We start from the raw sequence: 17,957 nt of genomic DNA on the forward strand, positions 1-17,957 counted from the left end.
TTTATTTTCCTTTCTCATTTACATTTTTTCCCCCTCTTGCAACTTTTTTTGGCCATTTTCCAGGGGGGAAAAAAAAACCAACCCAAACCAAAACCCACCTGCATTTTTTATCAAAATTTGTAACTTTTACACCCAAATATTTCCTCCTATTTCCCATTTTCCCACTCCCAGGAATCTCCTGCCTTTTCCCTCCCCACCTGCTCCTCCAAATGCCAATTTTTGGCTTTATTTTTTGCCTTCCTGACTATTCAGCTGCAAATTTCCCCCATCCCAGAGCCCTCTCCCCTCTTTTTCCATAGACTTGGAATTATTTTTACTTATTTTTTATTCTTTTCTTTAGTCCAAGGTGAGGTAATGGCTTCGGAGCAGCCCCAAAGGAGGATTTTTTATTTTGGGTAATAGCTCAATTAGTTGCAGACTTGGCTGGGAATATTCAACTTGGCAGGATGCAAAAAGGACTTTGGAATCCTGGTAAATAAGTGTGATGAGGGGGGGGAAAAAAAAAGGGGAAAAGGTTGGGGGAAAAAGCCATTTTTTCTGAATAAGTGTAATTTTCCACAGATATAATAGGGAGAAAAAAGGGAGAAAAGGGAAAGAGGATGAGGAATGATGTGATGTGGCTGGAGCATCCCAAAATCTGCTCTGTTTTGGTTTTAAATGGAAAAAGAGGGGGGAAAAGGAGAAATCCCAACTGCTGGGATCAGGAGGGGAAGTGAAACCCAAATTTCACTCATTCCTTTAGCACCAGGGAAGGGAAAAAGGGACAGAAATTGAACCTGATGGGAGAGTTGGGAGAGTTGGAAATTAAATAGAGCCAAGTGAATTTGCAGGTGCTGGAGCCCAACTTTGGAGTTATGAACAATAAAGGAGATTGAAAAGGAAAAAAAAAAAAATGGAAAAAAAAACCCCAGCAAAAGGTCAGGCAGGAGATATTAAAGGCAAACATTTTAAAAGCAAAAGGTGTCATGGTTTTGGTCCAGCTTGGGGTTATAAAGTTTTACATATTTGTGTATAAATGTACATATATACACATTTACACTAATGAATCACATGATCATTTATGTGTATGGACATTTTTATATATTAAAAAACACAAATAAGTGTAAAGGCATATCAGACAAATAAATAAAAAATATGTATAAGCCCATTTCTGTATAAACACAGAAATAAATATGTTACAGTGTATCAGACAAATAAATAATATATATTATTTATATCAAAAAACAGGAAGAAACATTGAATAATTGTAGATAATATATACAGATACAGAAATAAGTGTATTAGACAAATAAATAAATTATATATATATAACATTTAGCAAGAACCAGAGCTTCCTTTTGCTCCATGCCTCGAGGGAGGACTGAACATTTACAGGTAAAAATAGGCAAATACTAATTTTTTTACAAATTTCAGCAGAGAGGGAGGCAAACCAACCCCTTTGCAATAAATTTCCACTGAGATTTTAAGCTGAAACCGCTGGATTTGGGGTGCTGCTGATGCATTTGAACCTCAGTCGTTTCAAATTCTCCCTGAAAATTTTTATTTTAACTGAATCTTGTGACAATAATGCAAAGCACAAGTTTGACCTGAAGTGTGACAGCAAGTAATCAAGTTTTTTTTTAAGGATTTGATAGTTTTAATTAAAAACTGCCCCATAAATGGGTGTTGCCCTGTTCCAGGGGGTGGCAATTTTTGGGGTGGTGCTGGAAGGACGCTCAGGGAGTCTCAGGAGCAATGGCACAAGAACCTCTCCCATCTTCAAGATCCATATTTACCTAATTATGTTTTTATAAATAAAAATAAATATTTATTAATTTTATAAATAAAAATAAATGTTTATTTATAAATATAAATAAACATTCATATTTATATATAAAAGTTTATAAAATAAGCACAATGTTTGTTGTCAGGGTGATTTATTGCACAGCGCGTCCCCGTGATGGCGGCTGAAGTTGGGTGATTTGGGCACCAAAAAAAATCCGATTTTTTTTGGCTGTCTTCTCACAGCTCTGAGGTGACTCATTGCTGGGCTTGGCGAGCTGGAAGAAATTCACCTAATTTTGGGATAAAATTGAAAATGACTGTGTCTAGACAGTAATACCTGCTTTGAAAGAATTCTTGGCAAACCGCGGCGTTGCAGCTGATTTAATCTGGGACTTCTGTGCAACATCCCTTCCTAAATTACCCCACACAATAAAGATGGTGGGATTTTTTTCCTGTGTTTTCCCCTGGTGAAAAGTGGGGGAAAATGTGTTAAAAATCTAAACCTTCTCTTTGCAGGCAAAGATATTCCTTGCTATGCTTTACCTGCGTCCCGAACTCCCAAAACTCCGCGTGGAACGCCGTAAAACTCGCGGGAAAAGCGCAACAAACCCGATCTTGAGGTTATTTTACATTCTTTTTCCCCTCTCTCCTTTACTCCCTGCCCTCCCCAGATGACAGCCACAGCCCAGCAGCCCACCAAAGCCCAGCCCGTGCACCTCACCACGCCGGCGGCGGCTGCCAACGCGCCAGTGCCGGCCGCGGGCGGCGACCCCCAGGCGCAGCTGGAGGCCGACAAGAGGGCTGTCTACAGGTGAGGCAAGATAATTGCATTCATTAATGCCTTTTAATTAATGGTTTCGTTGTTATAATGCAGTGTTATTATTGCATCTATTCGGCGATGCATTAATTAATGCATCGGTTCTTTGATGCATTCGTTATTATTATGCATTATTAATCTGCTGTCTTCTAATGCATTAATTAACACATGGGAAGGGGGGAATTAGCAATTAGCTCCTTTTTAGCAATAATAACCATTGATTATAGCGCCTGGTGATGGAGCTCCTTTGTGGACTTTGTTTTGCCCCTTCAAAATATTTAAAACCCCCCTCAAATTAACCTTTTTTTGGGGAAAAGCCATGTGATTTGGGGCTGGACAAGGAGTGAAGTCACACATTAACCTGAAATGTGCAGTTCCTGCATCTCTACATGGTGTGGGCAGTGGTGGGTGGCTCCTGCTGTCCTTTTTTTTCAATTTGAGCATTTTAATAGATTATATTTTATCTTATTATATTTTAATATATTATATTTTCATACATTATATTTTAATACATTACATTTTAATACATTATATTTTAATATATTATATTTTAATATATTATATTTTAATATATTATATTTTAATATAGGCAGTTGCTGTATAACTACTGTAAGTAATATTCTAATTATGTAAATAGTATAATTATGTAAGTAATACCTAATTATACAAGTGATATGTGATAATTTACAATATTAGATCATATTCTTACATGATGTAAGAGTAACAATATTCTAATAAAATTAGGGTTAAGGTTTAAGGTTTAGGATTAACCCACCAATGACCAGGGATGTGGGGCCTTGTGAAGCAAAAAATTGCAGCTTGGACTTGAAGGAATTAAAATATTTGTCCTCCAAACATTCAAATCCTACAAGGCTGAAAGGCCTGAAAAGGTGGATGAAAGCATGGAATAAACTCACTTTTTCCCAGGAAAACACAAAGGATTACTTACTGCAGGTCTCCCAGTGATGGAAATAATTTCCTCAAAGCAAAAGAAGCTATTTGAGGACAAAACCACCTTCTTTTCTCCCTTCCATGAGCAATTCTGCAGCATCAGTGGGATAAAGGGAAAAAAAAAAATCAAACCCCACCCTTGGAGTTTTCACAGCCTTAACTGGAAGGTCAAAGAAATGCAAAAAACACCTTATGGGAGGCATTCCCCTGGAAAAGATGGGGGAAATTTGTTTCCCACTTCCATGTGTACACTTCTTGCCCAAACCTAGACACTTATTTTTGGGAACTAGCCAAAACAACCCCACAAATACATTTTTATATAAAACAAATATATACTGCTATATATTTATGCAATACGTTATATAATTACATAAAACTTAACCTTTTTTTGCTGAATATCTCTTTTCCAGTGGTTAAAATGGATGGTGTATATTCCATTAGGTATCAAATGCACACAAGGATTTTTCCTCAGCCCTCTGAGGTCCATTTCCCTCCACCCAAAACAATGGATTTTTGTTAATTTTCAATAATTGCACCAGGGCAGGAGGCATTGGCTGTGTCAGTCGATCAAGCTGGAGGGAAATTGCTGGGAAAATGTGATGGGAAATATAAAAACCGATGGACAAGTCGCCCTGCCGGGTTTTATGCCCTAGCAGGAGGTTTATCACCCGTTAAAAAAATAGAAAAAAAGGGGGGAAAAAATATCCTTCCCCACCCTTCTTGATGTGGGAGCAGCTTGGCAGGGACTGGGACAGCAGTGTCACTTCTCAGCTGCAATTTTCTGTCAGCTGAAGTGTTGTCTTGACTTTATGCAACAGCGGGGCTGGGACTTCCCAATGGATTTTGGACCAGAAAAGATGATGCTCCTGAAGGGAAATGATGCTTAAACCACCCGAGCACCACAAATTGGATTTTTCCAAGTGGGAAATGGCTGGATTTCTTTGCATTAAGTTTGGTTGGGGGCTTTTTGTGTGTGGTTTTTTTTTTGTTGGTTGGTTTTTTTTTTTTTTTTTTTTTTTTTGTTTTGGGTTGTTTGGGGTTTTTTTAGGGGAAAAGGGGTGAAAAAAAATATAATTCCTGTTGTGATGTGCCTGCTGTGCTGCTGGCTCGGCTGAAGGTGGGAAATTAGGCCATTAGAGGAATTCATTCCTCTTTATTAGCCCGTGTCGAATCCTTTTTATTAGTGGCAGCAAACGACCTCTCTCCTGCAGGAAAATGTCAGGGCTGGTTCAGCCCTTTCATTTGGAGGATTCCCTGGCAAAAAAAAAAAAATACCAACCCAACTAACAAAACGGTTTTTCTTTTTGTAATCAGCAAAAGCAGATTTTTCTACTCCAAAACTCTCCTTCGTGCCATAAGGGGTGGTTTCCACCTCTGGAACACCCACAGTGGGGAAAATCCTCCCCTGTGCATCCTGGATATCCATCTATCTGGATATCCACTGCAGATTTCATGGCAAAATGCTCCAGCTCTCAGTTTTTATGCCACAATCTCCACCTGCCGTGCTGGGCCATCCTTTCCTTTGCATGGTGTGACCACAGAAATGCTGGAAATGGAGAAAACTGTGCTTTGAGTTGGGTTTTTTCCCATGCACAAATGAAAAAAAAAATCCCAAATTCCACAGCAGTTCACAGAAAACTCGTGGTAAATCCCCAAATTCCGGCACTCCTGGAGACTGCTCTCAGAGAGTGCCCTTGGTGACCTCCCTTAACCCATCCCTGGGGGGTTTTGGCCCTCTGATTTCATCTTGTGTTTGTTGTTTTGGATTTTTTTTAATACATATTTTTAAAGTTTTGATATATTTTTTCTGTTTAATGTACTTTAATGTTATTTTATTTTGTTTGGATTTTTAAAAAAAATTATTGTTTTGCTTCATTTAATTTTGTTTTTACATATTGATGGATTTGATTGGATCGGATTCCAATTATTTTTTTTTTTTTAAATTTTATCTTAGATTCTGAATTTTTTATTCCATTTTATTTTCAGCTGAAAAGCAAACCATTCTACCCTCAGCCATGTTCCTTCCTTCTCCTACTCCCAGCCCCAAAACCTTTCTGGGGGCCCAGAGCAGCTCTGCCCCCGTTATCAATACTGAGGAGCACGGGGTGATGCTGGCAAAGTCCTTGGTCAATGCAACCCCTCAAAGAAAAGGGTTTTTCAAAGAAAATTTCTGGGGGGCTGCAACCCCCTTCTCCCCTCCCCAAACCCCCATCCATGGGCTAATTCCATGCCTCTGCTCCTAATTGATGGAGGGGCTCTGGAAATGGCAGCAGGCACCTGCTGCGGTGCCACCGCTTCATAAGTCCCAATAATTCAGCTTTACGCCTGGAATTTGCCTTTCATATCCCTTGGCTAAGCTCCGGCGGGGCTCCTGAAATTATGAAATGATTTCCCCCCCTTGCCACTCTCTGCTGCAGCCTCGGTGAATCTTGCATTAAACCAGGATCAGGACAGATTAAACTATAATATGCTGTGGTATTAGCGGCTGCAAATGAAGACTTAGCCAAGGGGTTTAACCCCTTCGCCTGACTCTGACTCAAAAAGGCTGTGAGGAAGTGATTCGTAATCATCTTTTGGGCCATCTTTTGGAGGTAAGATGGTGGAGCCAATCCCATTGTGCTCGGATAACTGGAGTGCTGTGGGAGACCATTCCTGCAGGAGTATTTTGCATTTCTGCCTGGAAAGACTCCATAAAACATTTTTTATTTGAATTTGCACAGCTGGAGAGGCTCGCTGAGGCTTGCCCTAAGCTGTGGTCTTCATCGTCGTATTGTCCACGTGCTTTGGTGCTGTTTGTGTATTTGCATTTTATATTGCATCAGTTTAGTGTCATCACTGGAGAGGTTTGAATTTCAAGAAGAGCTATAAATTTTTGTTTTCAAGATCATCTCATGGTAAGAGAGAAGTGGGATTTGACCCATCTTTGTGGACTTGCCAGAGGTGCAAAGAGACCTCTTGGTGGAGGAGCAGCCCATAGCAGGGTTGGTCCATAGAATGCTGCAGGCAGATAGGAGTCCCCATCCATCATCTCCAGCCAACATTTTGAGGTAAAATATTGCAATAAATGAGCAGGTGCTGATGTCCATCCTCGAAAGGAGGAGCCACTTGGACAGCAGATGGCTCCAGGACATCTTGTCTATGTCCAAGACAGACTTTGTGCCCATTTGGGAAATGCTGACTTTGGTGCAGTGATGGAAAACACCAAGACTTTGGAACAAGTCATTGCCTCAGGGAGGAAATAGTGAATTTTACAACTTTTAAGCTTGGGTTTTTTGTTGCTGAAAGAGATCAAGAGGCGGCACTTCCAGTGTGACTTGGGAGTGAGGTTTGCACCACCAGGTTCTTACAGACTGGGAGAGAATGGATGGATGATGGATGATGGATGATGGATGATGGATGATGGATGATGGATGGATGATGGATGGATGGATGGATGGATGGATGAATGGATGATGGATGGATGGATGATGGATGATGGATGATGGATGGATGGATGATGGATGATGGATGGATGGATGGATGGATGATGGATGGATGGATGATGGATGATGGATGATGGATGGATAGATGATGGATGGATGGATGATGGATGGATGATGGATGGATGGATGGATGATGGATGGATGATGGATGGATGGATGATGGATGATGGATGGATGATGGATGATGGATGATGGATGATGGATGATGGATGGATGGATGGATGATGGATGGATGGATGATGGATGGATGATGGATGGATGGATGATGGATGATGGATGATGGATGGATGGATGATGGATGGATGGATGATGGATGGATGGATGATGGATGATGGATGATGGATGGATGGATGATGGATGGATGGATGATGGATGATGGATGATGGATGGATGGATGGATGGATGGATGGATGATGGATGGATGATGGATGGATGGATGGATGATGGATGATGGATGGATGGATGGATGGATGGATGGATGATGGATGGATGGATGATGGATGATGGATGGATGGATGATGGATTGATGGATGATGGATGGATGGATGGATGGATGGATAACTGATGTGGGGTGAAGAGGCACATGGGACCTAAGACAGTGGGCGTTATGGGTGGTCTCCTTTGTCCTCTGCAGGCACCCGCTGTTCCCACTGCTGACGTTGCTCTTTGAGAAATGTGAGCAGGCGACGCAGGGCTCTGAGTGCATCACCTCGGCCAGCTTTGATGTCGACATTGAGAACTTTGTCCACCAGCAGGAGCAGGAACACAAACCCTTCTTCAGTGACGACCCCGAGCTGGACAACCTGGTATAGGCAGCTGGGGCTTGGCAGATGATTTTTGGGGGTTGTTGACAAGATAGGGGGTGAGGAACAAATGAAGATCTACCACCATGTCCTTGGGGTCTGTGGTGTCATCGCAGTAATGTTTTCCACACTTGTGAGATCTTCTCCAGGACCTTCTCCAGAAGATCCCCTGTAAGAACAACCCCTCTGGCCCCTTTTGGCTTATTGTCCCACACAGCCTTCATGGGGTCAATGAGGTTCCTGAAAACAGCTGAGATCGCTGGCTGGTTTGTGCCCCAAAACTTGGAGGAATTACTGCTCCTCATGCAGCGTGCAGTAGTGTCAGCTCTCTCATCTGGTACCATCTGGTTTGCAGTGTCCTGGCCAGCTTATGTCCTAGAAGCAGAGCAAAATGAAAACATTTTCCATAGGGTAATGGATATCAACAGTTTGGAACACTTGGTCTGGTTTTGGTGGATTTCATGCCACATCAACTCAAACTTCCTACTGCATCCATTGCTGCTGAAAGGTGTCTCACAAGACTCTGCTTGGGATTTCTCTCAAGGTGTTGACCTCAGGAAATGTCCCCAAATCCTGTTATTTTGTCCAGAAAGCATCCAAACGTGGTCTCCATGGCAAACATCTGGGTTAAGACGAGTTCATGGCACCGTCCTGATGCTCCACAAGCAAATTTTCAAGTTCTGAAGAGGCAATTCTGTGCACTTCTCATGATGCAAACAGCAAAACACCTTCCCTGGGGGGCTGTGTGTCCCATGGGACATGTAACAGAGGGATTTCCATCCCAGAAAAGAAGCAAAATCAGGCAATTCACAGGCTACTTTATTGTTATTATTATTTATTTTAAGTATTCCAGGTATCAAGGAGGCGATTTTAAATGTATCACAAAGGGAAGAACTAGCAAATCTTGTCTAGGTGCAGGAACTGGTTTTCTTAAAAAAAAGTAAGAAAGGATTTCAAAGTGAAGTAAAAGCTCACATGTTTGTGCTTACATGTTGTGTGAAGGAGAGTTTTTTAACATCCCTAAACCAAGAGTCTGCGGAACAACCTCCAAAAAATTTGCAGGCAAAGCCCTTTTTGCAATAACTTGCAGTCAAGAACAGAAATTGCTCTGGGACAAGCAATCAAAAAAAAAAAAAAAAAAAAAGCAAAAACCCAACAATCCAACTGATGTTTTGGATTATTTCAGTTTTTGGATTGAGCGAATGCTGAGGTGCACCAACAAACCCCAATTGCATTAAATTGCATAAATATGGGTGTAATGGTCTAGCAGGAGGAGAGAAAGAGCCAGGTGAAGAAAAAAAAAATCTAAAATTTTGGGAAAGGAAAACATATTTCTGTACCTATCAGGATGAAACATCACCAGCAAACAGTGCAGGAAATGTATTCACACTGGTTATTTTCAGGGGTTTTTGTGATTTCTAAAAAAGAAAAACCCAATACACAGCAATCATGGTTTTTAGGCATATTCTCTTGCTGCCAAGGTGAAATTTGGCCATGAGCAGTTGGGTTGATCCCATGGATGACCTTGCAGTACATGATTCATTCATAGTCATATTTTTCTGTATGTGTTGCTGTGTCATTCTGTATATCTGTATCTCAATTTAGGATTTTTTTTCTAGTTCTAGTACATTGCTGGATCGATATTTTCTATCCAATGTCCAGAACTCCTCTGAAAAAGGAGGAGCCATCCACCTCAGTAACCTGCATCAAGGTAGAGGAGATGGTTGATATGATGCTGGAGAAGCACATTCCTGTTGGTGGGAGGCACTAGTTGCAAGAAATTTTGTGTTTAAAAGTCTTGCAGTGCTCAAAACACAACATTTCAACCTGCTCTTGAGCTGACACTTTTCCCTTATTTACATTGTCCTTTATTTTTTGCTATTTTTTTTTTAACTTTTGTTATTATTTTTTGGGTGTTGCTTCTTCTTTTTTTTATTTAACACCACCCACTTGCCAGGAATTGGTGATGGCACAGCAGGGCTGAAAAGGCCAGTGGCATTAGCTATCATTAGAATAAGAGTCATGTATTCCTCGCTGCCAAGATGCACATAATTAGAAATTAGAAAAAGGTCAGATCTCACCATTATCAACTCAATCAGCTGCCGAGTGCCACACAGTCAATTAATTCAGCATCTGTATTTTTTACAACCCCGCGCACGTACGCCATCGGACTGTAACTCTTTATCCGGACAGATATACGACGCAGCGGAGCAGGGACATAAAATGAGACCCTAAGCAAATGAGCTGAGATAATTGAGAGATTTATTTTTTTACATATATGTGTCAGGTCTTCTTGCCTTTGCCCTTGAATATTGACTTTCATGGCCGGTGAGCCCTGGGAAGACGTGGAAATCCTGGGTACGACACCTCCACCTTGTGCTTTGCCTGTGTCAACTGTGGAGGAAGGGGAAAAAACCCCAGGAAAAAAAAAGAAATAATAATAATAAAAAAAAAAGCTAAATAAAAGGTTATTTCCAGCCATTTTTCAACTCATCATCCCTGTTATTTACCCACCAAAAATTCACTTTCTCCGTCGTGGAGCTGCTGCTGGAGTTTGGCCCTGGATTTTTCAGGATGTTTCCCAACCATGGCAACTTGCAGTTTGTAAAGATGACCACTAAAATTTGCAAGTTAAAAACACTCTTTGAAATGCAAAGACGCTTTGTTACATAAAACCGGATTTATTGCCCCGGAGTGAATAGCTGAAATTTTATATATTATGCAAGATTTCAAACAGCGGCTGTAAAACTTAAGGTTTCAGCTCGGTGAGAGGAATGTTTTATGTGTAAATTTTTTAAGGTTTATGGGGTACGTTTTAATGAGGCCCAGGCTTTGCACCAGCAACAGCTCACGGCTGAGCTGCAGCCCCGTAATCTTGTTAGAAGAAGTGGCCTCCAGAGAATAACCAAACACTTCTCAACAACGAGGGGTTTGGCTTGCACTTTTGTTTTGGGGCGTGGGGAGCAATTCCCATGAAGGCAGTGGTGAATTTGGTGAATTATTTCCTCTTGGATCTCAGGCAAGGAGAAGAAGAATGCAGATATGCAGAGGGATGGGCTCTGGGATGGGTTTTGGGGCAGGAATATTCATTTTTTTTGTGTGTTGAGAAAGGAAATTAATTTCATTCTGCTGTAAGAGATTTGGTCTATGTTTGATTTTGGGGGAGAATATTGATTTGAACTTTGTGCCCTTTGTGTAGATGGTGAAGGCAATCCAGGTGCTGCGCATCCACCTCTTGGAGCTGGAGAAGGTCAATGAGTTGTGCAAGGACTTTTGCAACCGTTACATCACCTGCCTCAAAACCAAGATGCACAGTGACAACCTACTCAGGAATGACCTGGGGGGGCCCTACTCCCCCAACCCCTCCTCCATCAGCCTCCACCCCCAGGTAATGCCTTCAAATTCCTCTCTAATAACCATTGTTGCACTTTGGCCAACAAAGGGAGTTGGGCCAACGAGGTTTCACACTTGCTCTACAAGTTGTGGCCTCCTGAAAAGTTGTCAGAGTCCATTCTCAACAATTTAAAGAAAAAAAAAATCCTGCATATCCTGCATCTTGTTCCTAGAGTGCAATAAATGATGTTGTGGTGACTTTTTTCTTTATTTTTAATTTTTTTATGTCTTTTTTTTTTCATGGGTTGGCAAAGCTGCAACCTCGATGTTTGTGGCTCTGCAAGAGAAATAATGAAGGACTCCTAAACTCTAATGTTGCAGCAATTAAATGTGAGGGCAAGGGAGCCCTCACATTTAATAATATAAACAAGAAACTTGCATTTTTTAATGAAAAAAATGCTGTTTATTGGCAGGAAGGACAAAAACATCAGGATTTTCTTCACTGCTTCTCTCTCACTTTTTGTTTCAAGGCAGCTCAAAGGATTTTTGGGTCTCAGATAACCCTTTTTAGCTTCACTGCTCCTTTTTGTGTCTCAGCAGATCTTGCAGTTCTCCCCAGCATGACCAACATTCCCTTGACTTCTTCTTTTGTATAATTTGGATTTTAGCTGGGAGAAGAAGACATTTGGTGCCTCAAGCGTAGTGGAAGAGTACAAGGAAATGCCTGAGAACTGCAGAAATATCAGCTGAAGTTGAACCTTGGTGGCTTTGGGGGCAAAATAAGGGACTGAAATTCAATATTCAGAAAAGAAGTTTCCCATGGGTTGGGGTTTTCATGTGCTCTGCAGTGAAGGGAATAAATCTTGGCTGGTTGCATCCAAAAAAACTTGGTGCTATATTGTGTTCCCCTAGAGCATTTCTTTCTCTTGGACACTTGATTTTTGGGGTAGAAAAATGGAATTTAGGGTTGCACAATCCCACCAGAAATAACTGCAGGGAATCCAAAATAACCCAGGCAGTTCCTGGGGCTCTCTCTGAAAAGGAGGAAAGTGGTGGGGCCTTCTTAGGGCTTAGGGCTTGGGGCATTTTTAAGGTGGTGGAAAGGAAAAAATATCATTTTTAGCAGCTCAGCTCTGGGTGCTGCAGAGTTCAAACTCCCAACATGATGAGGGAAAAAACCCCCCAGAAAACTTCTGTTTCTTATTTGGGTTCCCTGAAAGCACCAAACCACTTAATCATTGATCTAAGAAACCCCATCCTCACTCTATATTCTAATAATCTCTAGAAATAGACTTATTATCCCTTGGCTGCTTTATGGAAGCATTCCTTATGATCAAAATTAGCAAGACACTTGCATAAAAGAGAACAATAATTGCTCAACGAGCATCTCGTTTGTAATTTATTAGTTTCTATTATTGTGCATTGCCATGGCAACAGCTCACATCCCGGGTGATGAGAGAGATGTTAGATATGAGCCGACAAAGCTCCCGGTCCCAGCAAATGGAGATGCACGTTTTTTATCAGTAATTTTCATGAAAATAATAAGTGAGGGAGTTAATGAGATGGAAAGCCGTCCTGTGGCTATTGTGAATTTTTTTTTTCCCCCCCCCTCTCCTTCCTTCTTTTTTTTTTTTTTTTTTAAGTGTTGATCTAATTAGAATGCATCGGTCAGGAAAAGTAATGAGGATTTAGTGTCTCACAAAGAGGTGGGGATCATATCAGAAAATTAGCACAAGTCTTTGGAAAATAATCAGGCCCATGGAGAGGTACCAAGCGCTTCTGATTCCTGTAAACCCAGAGCTGCTGACATTTCCCTTCTGGGCCAGACTTGAAAGTTGAGGAATTCAGCCGAGGGTTTGAAGGCAGTTGTGAAATAAATGGGAACACACCCAGGAAAGACCCAGCTGGAGGGGAAATGTTGGCCCAGCCACTGAGGGATTTTCAGCAGGTGGAGTGAAATATTCACGGTGATGGACCACGAGGGAGCCACCACCTCACCTGGTCATGGGATGAGGGTGCCAGACCAGTGACAAATACAATATTTCCTGTGTCCAACAACGCCGTGTCAAGTGCTTGAGTGCTCCAACTCATTGAGTATACTCGAGTTTGCATGATTAAAAAAAGGGTGGAAATACTCTGTGTCCATCAGCTGAATTTTAGAGGCTCCAGAGAGCTGAAAAACCATGGGATTGCTGTTTAAAAAATGGCAAGTGGGATGATTTCTCTAATTATTGGCCTGTTGGTTTCATTCTGAGGGGAGGTGCAAGAGCAAATGGGCCATTAATTTAGGATTTCAGAAGAATCTAAATAATGAAATGTAATCAGTATCAATTAGTATCAATTAGTATCAATTAGTATCAGTGAAGGTTTCTCAGCAAATAGGTTTTCTTAGGGTTTGGTAGGAGCACCAATCATTTTGTGAGGAGATACACCAGGTTTGTAATGGAAGTGAAATACTTCAGTTTTTGGCTAAGTTTTTTACCAAAGGACATGTTTAAAAAATTATGGACACACAATAACAAGGATATCAACCAAAACTGGGAAAACAATGTTTGGACCTGCCAAAATATCATCACAGGACAATCTGTTGGATTTCCCTGGTGTCTCCAGAAAGGATGATCCTTCACCTGCTCTTATTTCTGCTTTCTAAGATGGAAAATGCAAGAATTTTTGGAGATGCAAAATGCCTGAGATGATGGGAAGATGAGAGAACACTCAGACAAGGTGTTTTGGCTGTTGCTGAAATCTCAACAGGTCCAGAGATGATTCCTGGTGTTTCCCAAGTTTGGCTGACGAGTGTGGGGTTCTCCAATTTGATGAGTCTTCCCTGAACTTTCCTTACCTTACAAAGATTTTTGTGTCCTCTTTACTCATTTTGTGCTTTGCTTTGTCTGGTGATTGAGTTGTTGACTCTTTGTCCTGCAAGTCCACCAAGCAATTCCTTTTCTATTTTTGTTGGTTACTTTTGAGTGGCTTCATTCCTCTACCTCCTTGGGCTCTTTTTATCCCCCTCCCTTTTTTAATGAGTATTTTTTTAGCTTTTTCTGACCAGGATGGGAGAGGGGAGGTCCTTCAGAGGAAAGAAACCAATTTAAATCAATGCTTAACTTCAACTTTCCTTGGTCATCAAAGGGCTCCTCATTGCTCTCCACTTGCAAGGAAGAAACAGTTGCAAAACCAATCGGGAGCCACAGCACTGCCAGGGACATTTAAATGGAATCAAATTTTTCTTTTCAGATTGGCAATGTTTGAATGGGCATTTTCAGGACAGCATTTCTTCTTAGATTACTTCTCTACAATCACAGAATGGTGTGGTTGGAAGGGACCTTAAACCCATCTTGTTCCAGCAGTCTGCCATGGGCTGAAACACAGACTGCTGGTGGAACTCAGTGATCCTCAGATCTTCATTTATCCAAGTTTTCCCCTTGATCAGCCCTGGATTTCTCTTTATTTAAAGCCAATTTTTTTCTTGTCTCCATCCACCCATCCATTCACATCCATTCACATTTCAGTTTTTGGCCAAGTTTTTTACCACAGGACATGTTTAAAAAGTTATGGACACATAATTATTAATTATCTGACATGGATTTGAGTTTGGCCAGCTCCTTCTTGGCAAACCCATGGATTTCTTTTTTTCTCTACATCTAATCCCAATTTCCTCCAGCACAAGTAATTTTCAGAGTTAGGATGAGACAGACATTTTGACACATTGTGTACCACCCAAAAATGAATGTTTGTGTCATAAAGCACAAGGGAAGGACAGCAGCTCAAGTAGCTGCTGTGAATTTTAGCACTTTCTTACAATTTGTCACTTGAACATTTTCCTTATTGTAAGAAAGGGGTTTTTTTTTGTGTCATGTCCCAGATCTTTTCTTCATTGAAGTGACTTTTAATTCAGAGAAATGTTTTGCTGTTGATCAGTGCTGAGATGTGGGTCTGCAGAGACACCTAGTGATGCATTTTTTTTCACGCTCAGATTTCAAAATTGCCAAAAACATTTCAGCTTTAGGGTGGTGCAGCACCAGCCCAGGGTGCCCAGAGCAGCTCTGGCTGCCCCTGGATCTCTGGGAGTGTCCAAGGCCAGGCTGGACAGAGCTTGGAACAACCTGGGACAGTGGAAGGTGGCAGGAGCAAGATGAGTTTCCTTCCAACCCAAACCATTCTGGGATTCTATGAACTTCCTTGAGTCTCAAAATATAAAATAAAAAATACATAAAATATTTTCAACTGCAGAAAAACTGCCAAGCCTAACAGCATTTGGTTGACATTTGCAGTCTGAGGCAATTGGTGTACAAAATATATTTTTAAATCTTCTTGGAGATATCTATATTTATTTGAAGGTGGAGCCTCCACTTCCATTGGGTCACTTTGGTTTCACAATTCTGTTGCAGGAAGTTCATTAATTCTTTAAATTAATTCCTTTAAATTAAAAAAAAAAGCTCTTTCCAATAACTACCCATATTCTGCCTTTTTGGACACCAGTTTTGGTGTTTTGGGAGACTTTTCCTCTACCCCACAAAAACAAAGGCAATTTTTTTCATCACAAAATACTGTTGGAAATGGCTTTGACCACTGGATCTGGAAACAGCAGCTTTCTGTTCCTGTTTTCTGATATTCCAAATTGCTTCTTCCCAATGCACTCCCAAAAATGATGTTCTGGATGCCCTTCTTTGGGAATAATCATGGAAAAACCAAGGCAGGGGAGGAAATCTAGAGGTCTTCAAGCTGGTCCAAACTTCTGGTTGCACCTGGCCATATCTGGGTGCTTTTTGGTGTTCTCCTGGACCACATTTTTTTTTTTTTAATGAATATTTCCACACTGTTTATCATTTGCCAGGGCTGAATCCAAGAATGTGCAAAAGAGACTGAATTTTGCTCTTTATATCCTGAGAAATACTCATTTCTCAAACTGAAAACTACATCCCCCAGAAGACTGGAGGTGGGGAAGGAATACTAAAAAAAGTACAAGTATTTTAGAGTCATATTTGCATTTTTAAAATTAATTCAGCTATGGAAAGGAATGTCTGGGAAGTGAATGAAAAATTCACAGTAATTGCAGCAAAATTTCCAGATAAGAAAAAGAACAAAATTAACTTGTGGCAGATATTGGACCCAACATTTTGGAATTGGCATCACAGGAGGAGAAAGTGCAATAAAAGGGTTTTAATAGAGAAAACATTAAATTTAGTGAGAATGATGGCACAGGCAAAGCAGTGGTGATTGATGGGGAAAAAGTTGCATGAATGTGCTGGGGAGAAGGGGGAAAAAAGGAACAGAACTCAGGTTTTCCCCCCAGCAATGGGAAATGTAATCACTAATCCAGGGAAGTTTTCTTTTCTTAACCCAAGGAACAGGATTCTTGAAGAAATGCATCAAAATGTAGGAAAAATGAATGACAAGGTGAAAAAAAATCCCCTTTGTTGATATTTTGTTCAACACTCGAGAATCAGCTGGACAGCAGGGAAGTGATGCAGAGTGGGAAAGTCAGTAGGAAAGGGATAAAAAAATAAGTGCAGTTTTATATCCATTTCAGTTGGGTGAATTAGAGAGATGTAGTTATTTTTGGTTTATTTGAAAATGATCATTTTATCAATATTACCAATGTTATTTGCAGAATCCTGCCCACGTGGAAGCTTGGGGTACATTGCCCCCGTAGCCTCAATTGTGGCACTCCTCCTTTCCCAAAATGTCACATTAAATACTCAAATAGTCATTTAAATATTAAAATAAATAATCAAATAATCATTCCATTCGGAGTTCTTTTGGTGGTTGCTCCAGAGGTGGGCCTTAAAATAAAATTACAGCTTTTGGCTCAAAAAAATTGCCCATTTTTGAAAGAAATCAGCTTAAAGCTGCAAGGAATTATATCAATGGGATTATATTAGTATTAACTTCATTATTTTACTCTAAGGGAAACCGTGGTGCTCACCCTGAATTTTAGCAAAGGCTGCATCATCCAGTCCCAGTCAAAGCACCAAAAAAAATAGGAATGTCTAAAAAGAAAAAGATGAAGGAAATTCTTTTTGGTCCCTCACCATCTTTTTATTTCCTTCTTTTTTTTTTATGGAAAAGAGGAAAGGTTTTTTTTTTCCTTCTTTTTTTTTATGCACAGAGGAAAGGTTTGGGAGAGATGCTGAACAGGGGCTTTGCAGTGCATAAATCCTTATTTCTCTGCAACAAACAGAAAAATCACCTTTTCTGCGTTTATTCCACCAAAATAAAATAAAATAAAAGATCACAGGGGATAAAAATAAAACTCCCATGCTGAAATTCACAGGTTTGACATTTTCTTTTGTGCAGGAGATGCTGCAGAGCTCTCCGGCTGCGTTGCCGCCGGCGTCCAACCCCGCTCCGGGCATCGTGGTGCCCGCGGCCACGCTGCCACCGGGCAACCTGGCCATGGGCACCGGCAGCAGCTCGCCCGCCGTGCCAGGTAGGGAGCCCAGGGGAGGTGGTGGCCAGCTGGGAATTTGGGGGGTTTTGGTTCCCCCCTCTGTTGGGGTCAGAGATGCAAGATATATACATTTATCTGTAATGCCTAACTCTGACAGCCAAGAATGCGCCGAGTTTCGCACAGCACCATGGAGACAACGGTTAGAGTTAAGTAGAAAAGACTGAAAATGTGTGTGAATTAGAAAGTTTCTTGAGTCACTGGGTGAATGGGTTGAAGTTTAGAGTTTAAGGTAGTTTAGAGAGCAGAGGACAAGATGGAGGATTTAGGGTGTTGTCTCTTGTCCTTCTTTCTTCTTCATGTTCTTCTCCTAGGGGTTTTCGGGTGGTAGTAGGTGATTGGGTAAAAAATGCCGC

The 17,957-nt window shown here is 41.0% G+C and overlaps 1 protein-coding gene across 3 annotated transcripts in view; it reads left to right on the plus strand.

Moving 5' to 3' along the window:
- The window catches only part of PKNOX2 (PBX/knotted 1 homeobox 2), a 92,423-nt gene that overhangs the window by 66,391 nt on the left and 8,075 nt on the right, over positions 1-17,957 (plus strand). For all 3 annotated transcript variants that reach the window (XM_088066775.1, XM_088066774.1, XM_088066776.1), the window contains 4 exons: positions 2,436-2,575; positions 7,649-7,820; positions 11,017-11,205; positions 17,451-17,583. In XM_088066775.1, coding sequence (XP_087922901.1) covers positions 2,436-2,575; positions 7,649-7,820; positions 11,017-11,205; positions 17,451-17,583 — 634 coding nt within the window. The remainder of the gene's footprint in view (positions 1-2,435; positions 2,576-7,648; positions 7,821-11,016; positions 11,206-17,450; positions 17,584-17,957) is intronic.

This window comes from Pseudopodoces humilis, chromosome 25 (genome assembly GCF_049639895.1).
Source record: "Pseudopodoces humilis isolate 2021_Gansu_Grassland_sample_001 chromosome 25, ASM4963989v1, whole genome shotgun sequence".
Lineage (NCBI taxonomy): Eukaryota > Metazoa > Chordata > Aves > Passeriformes > Paridae > Pseudopodoces > Pseudopodoces humilis.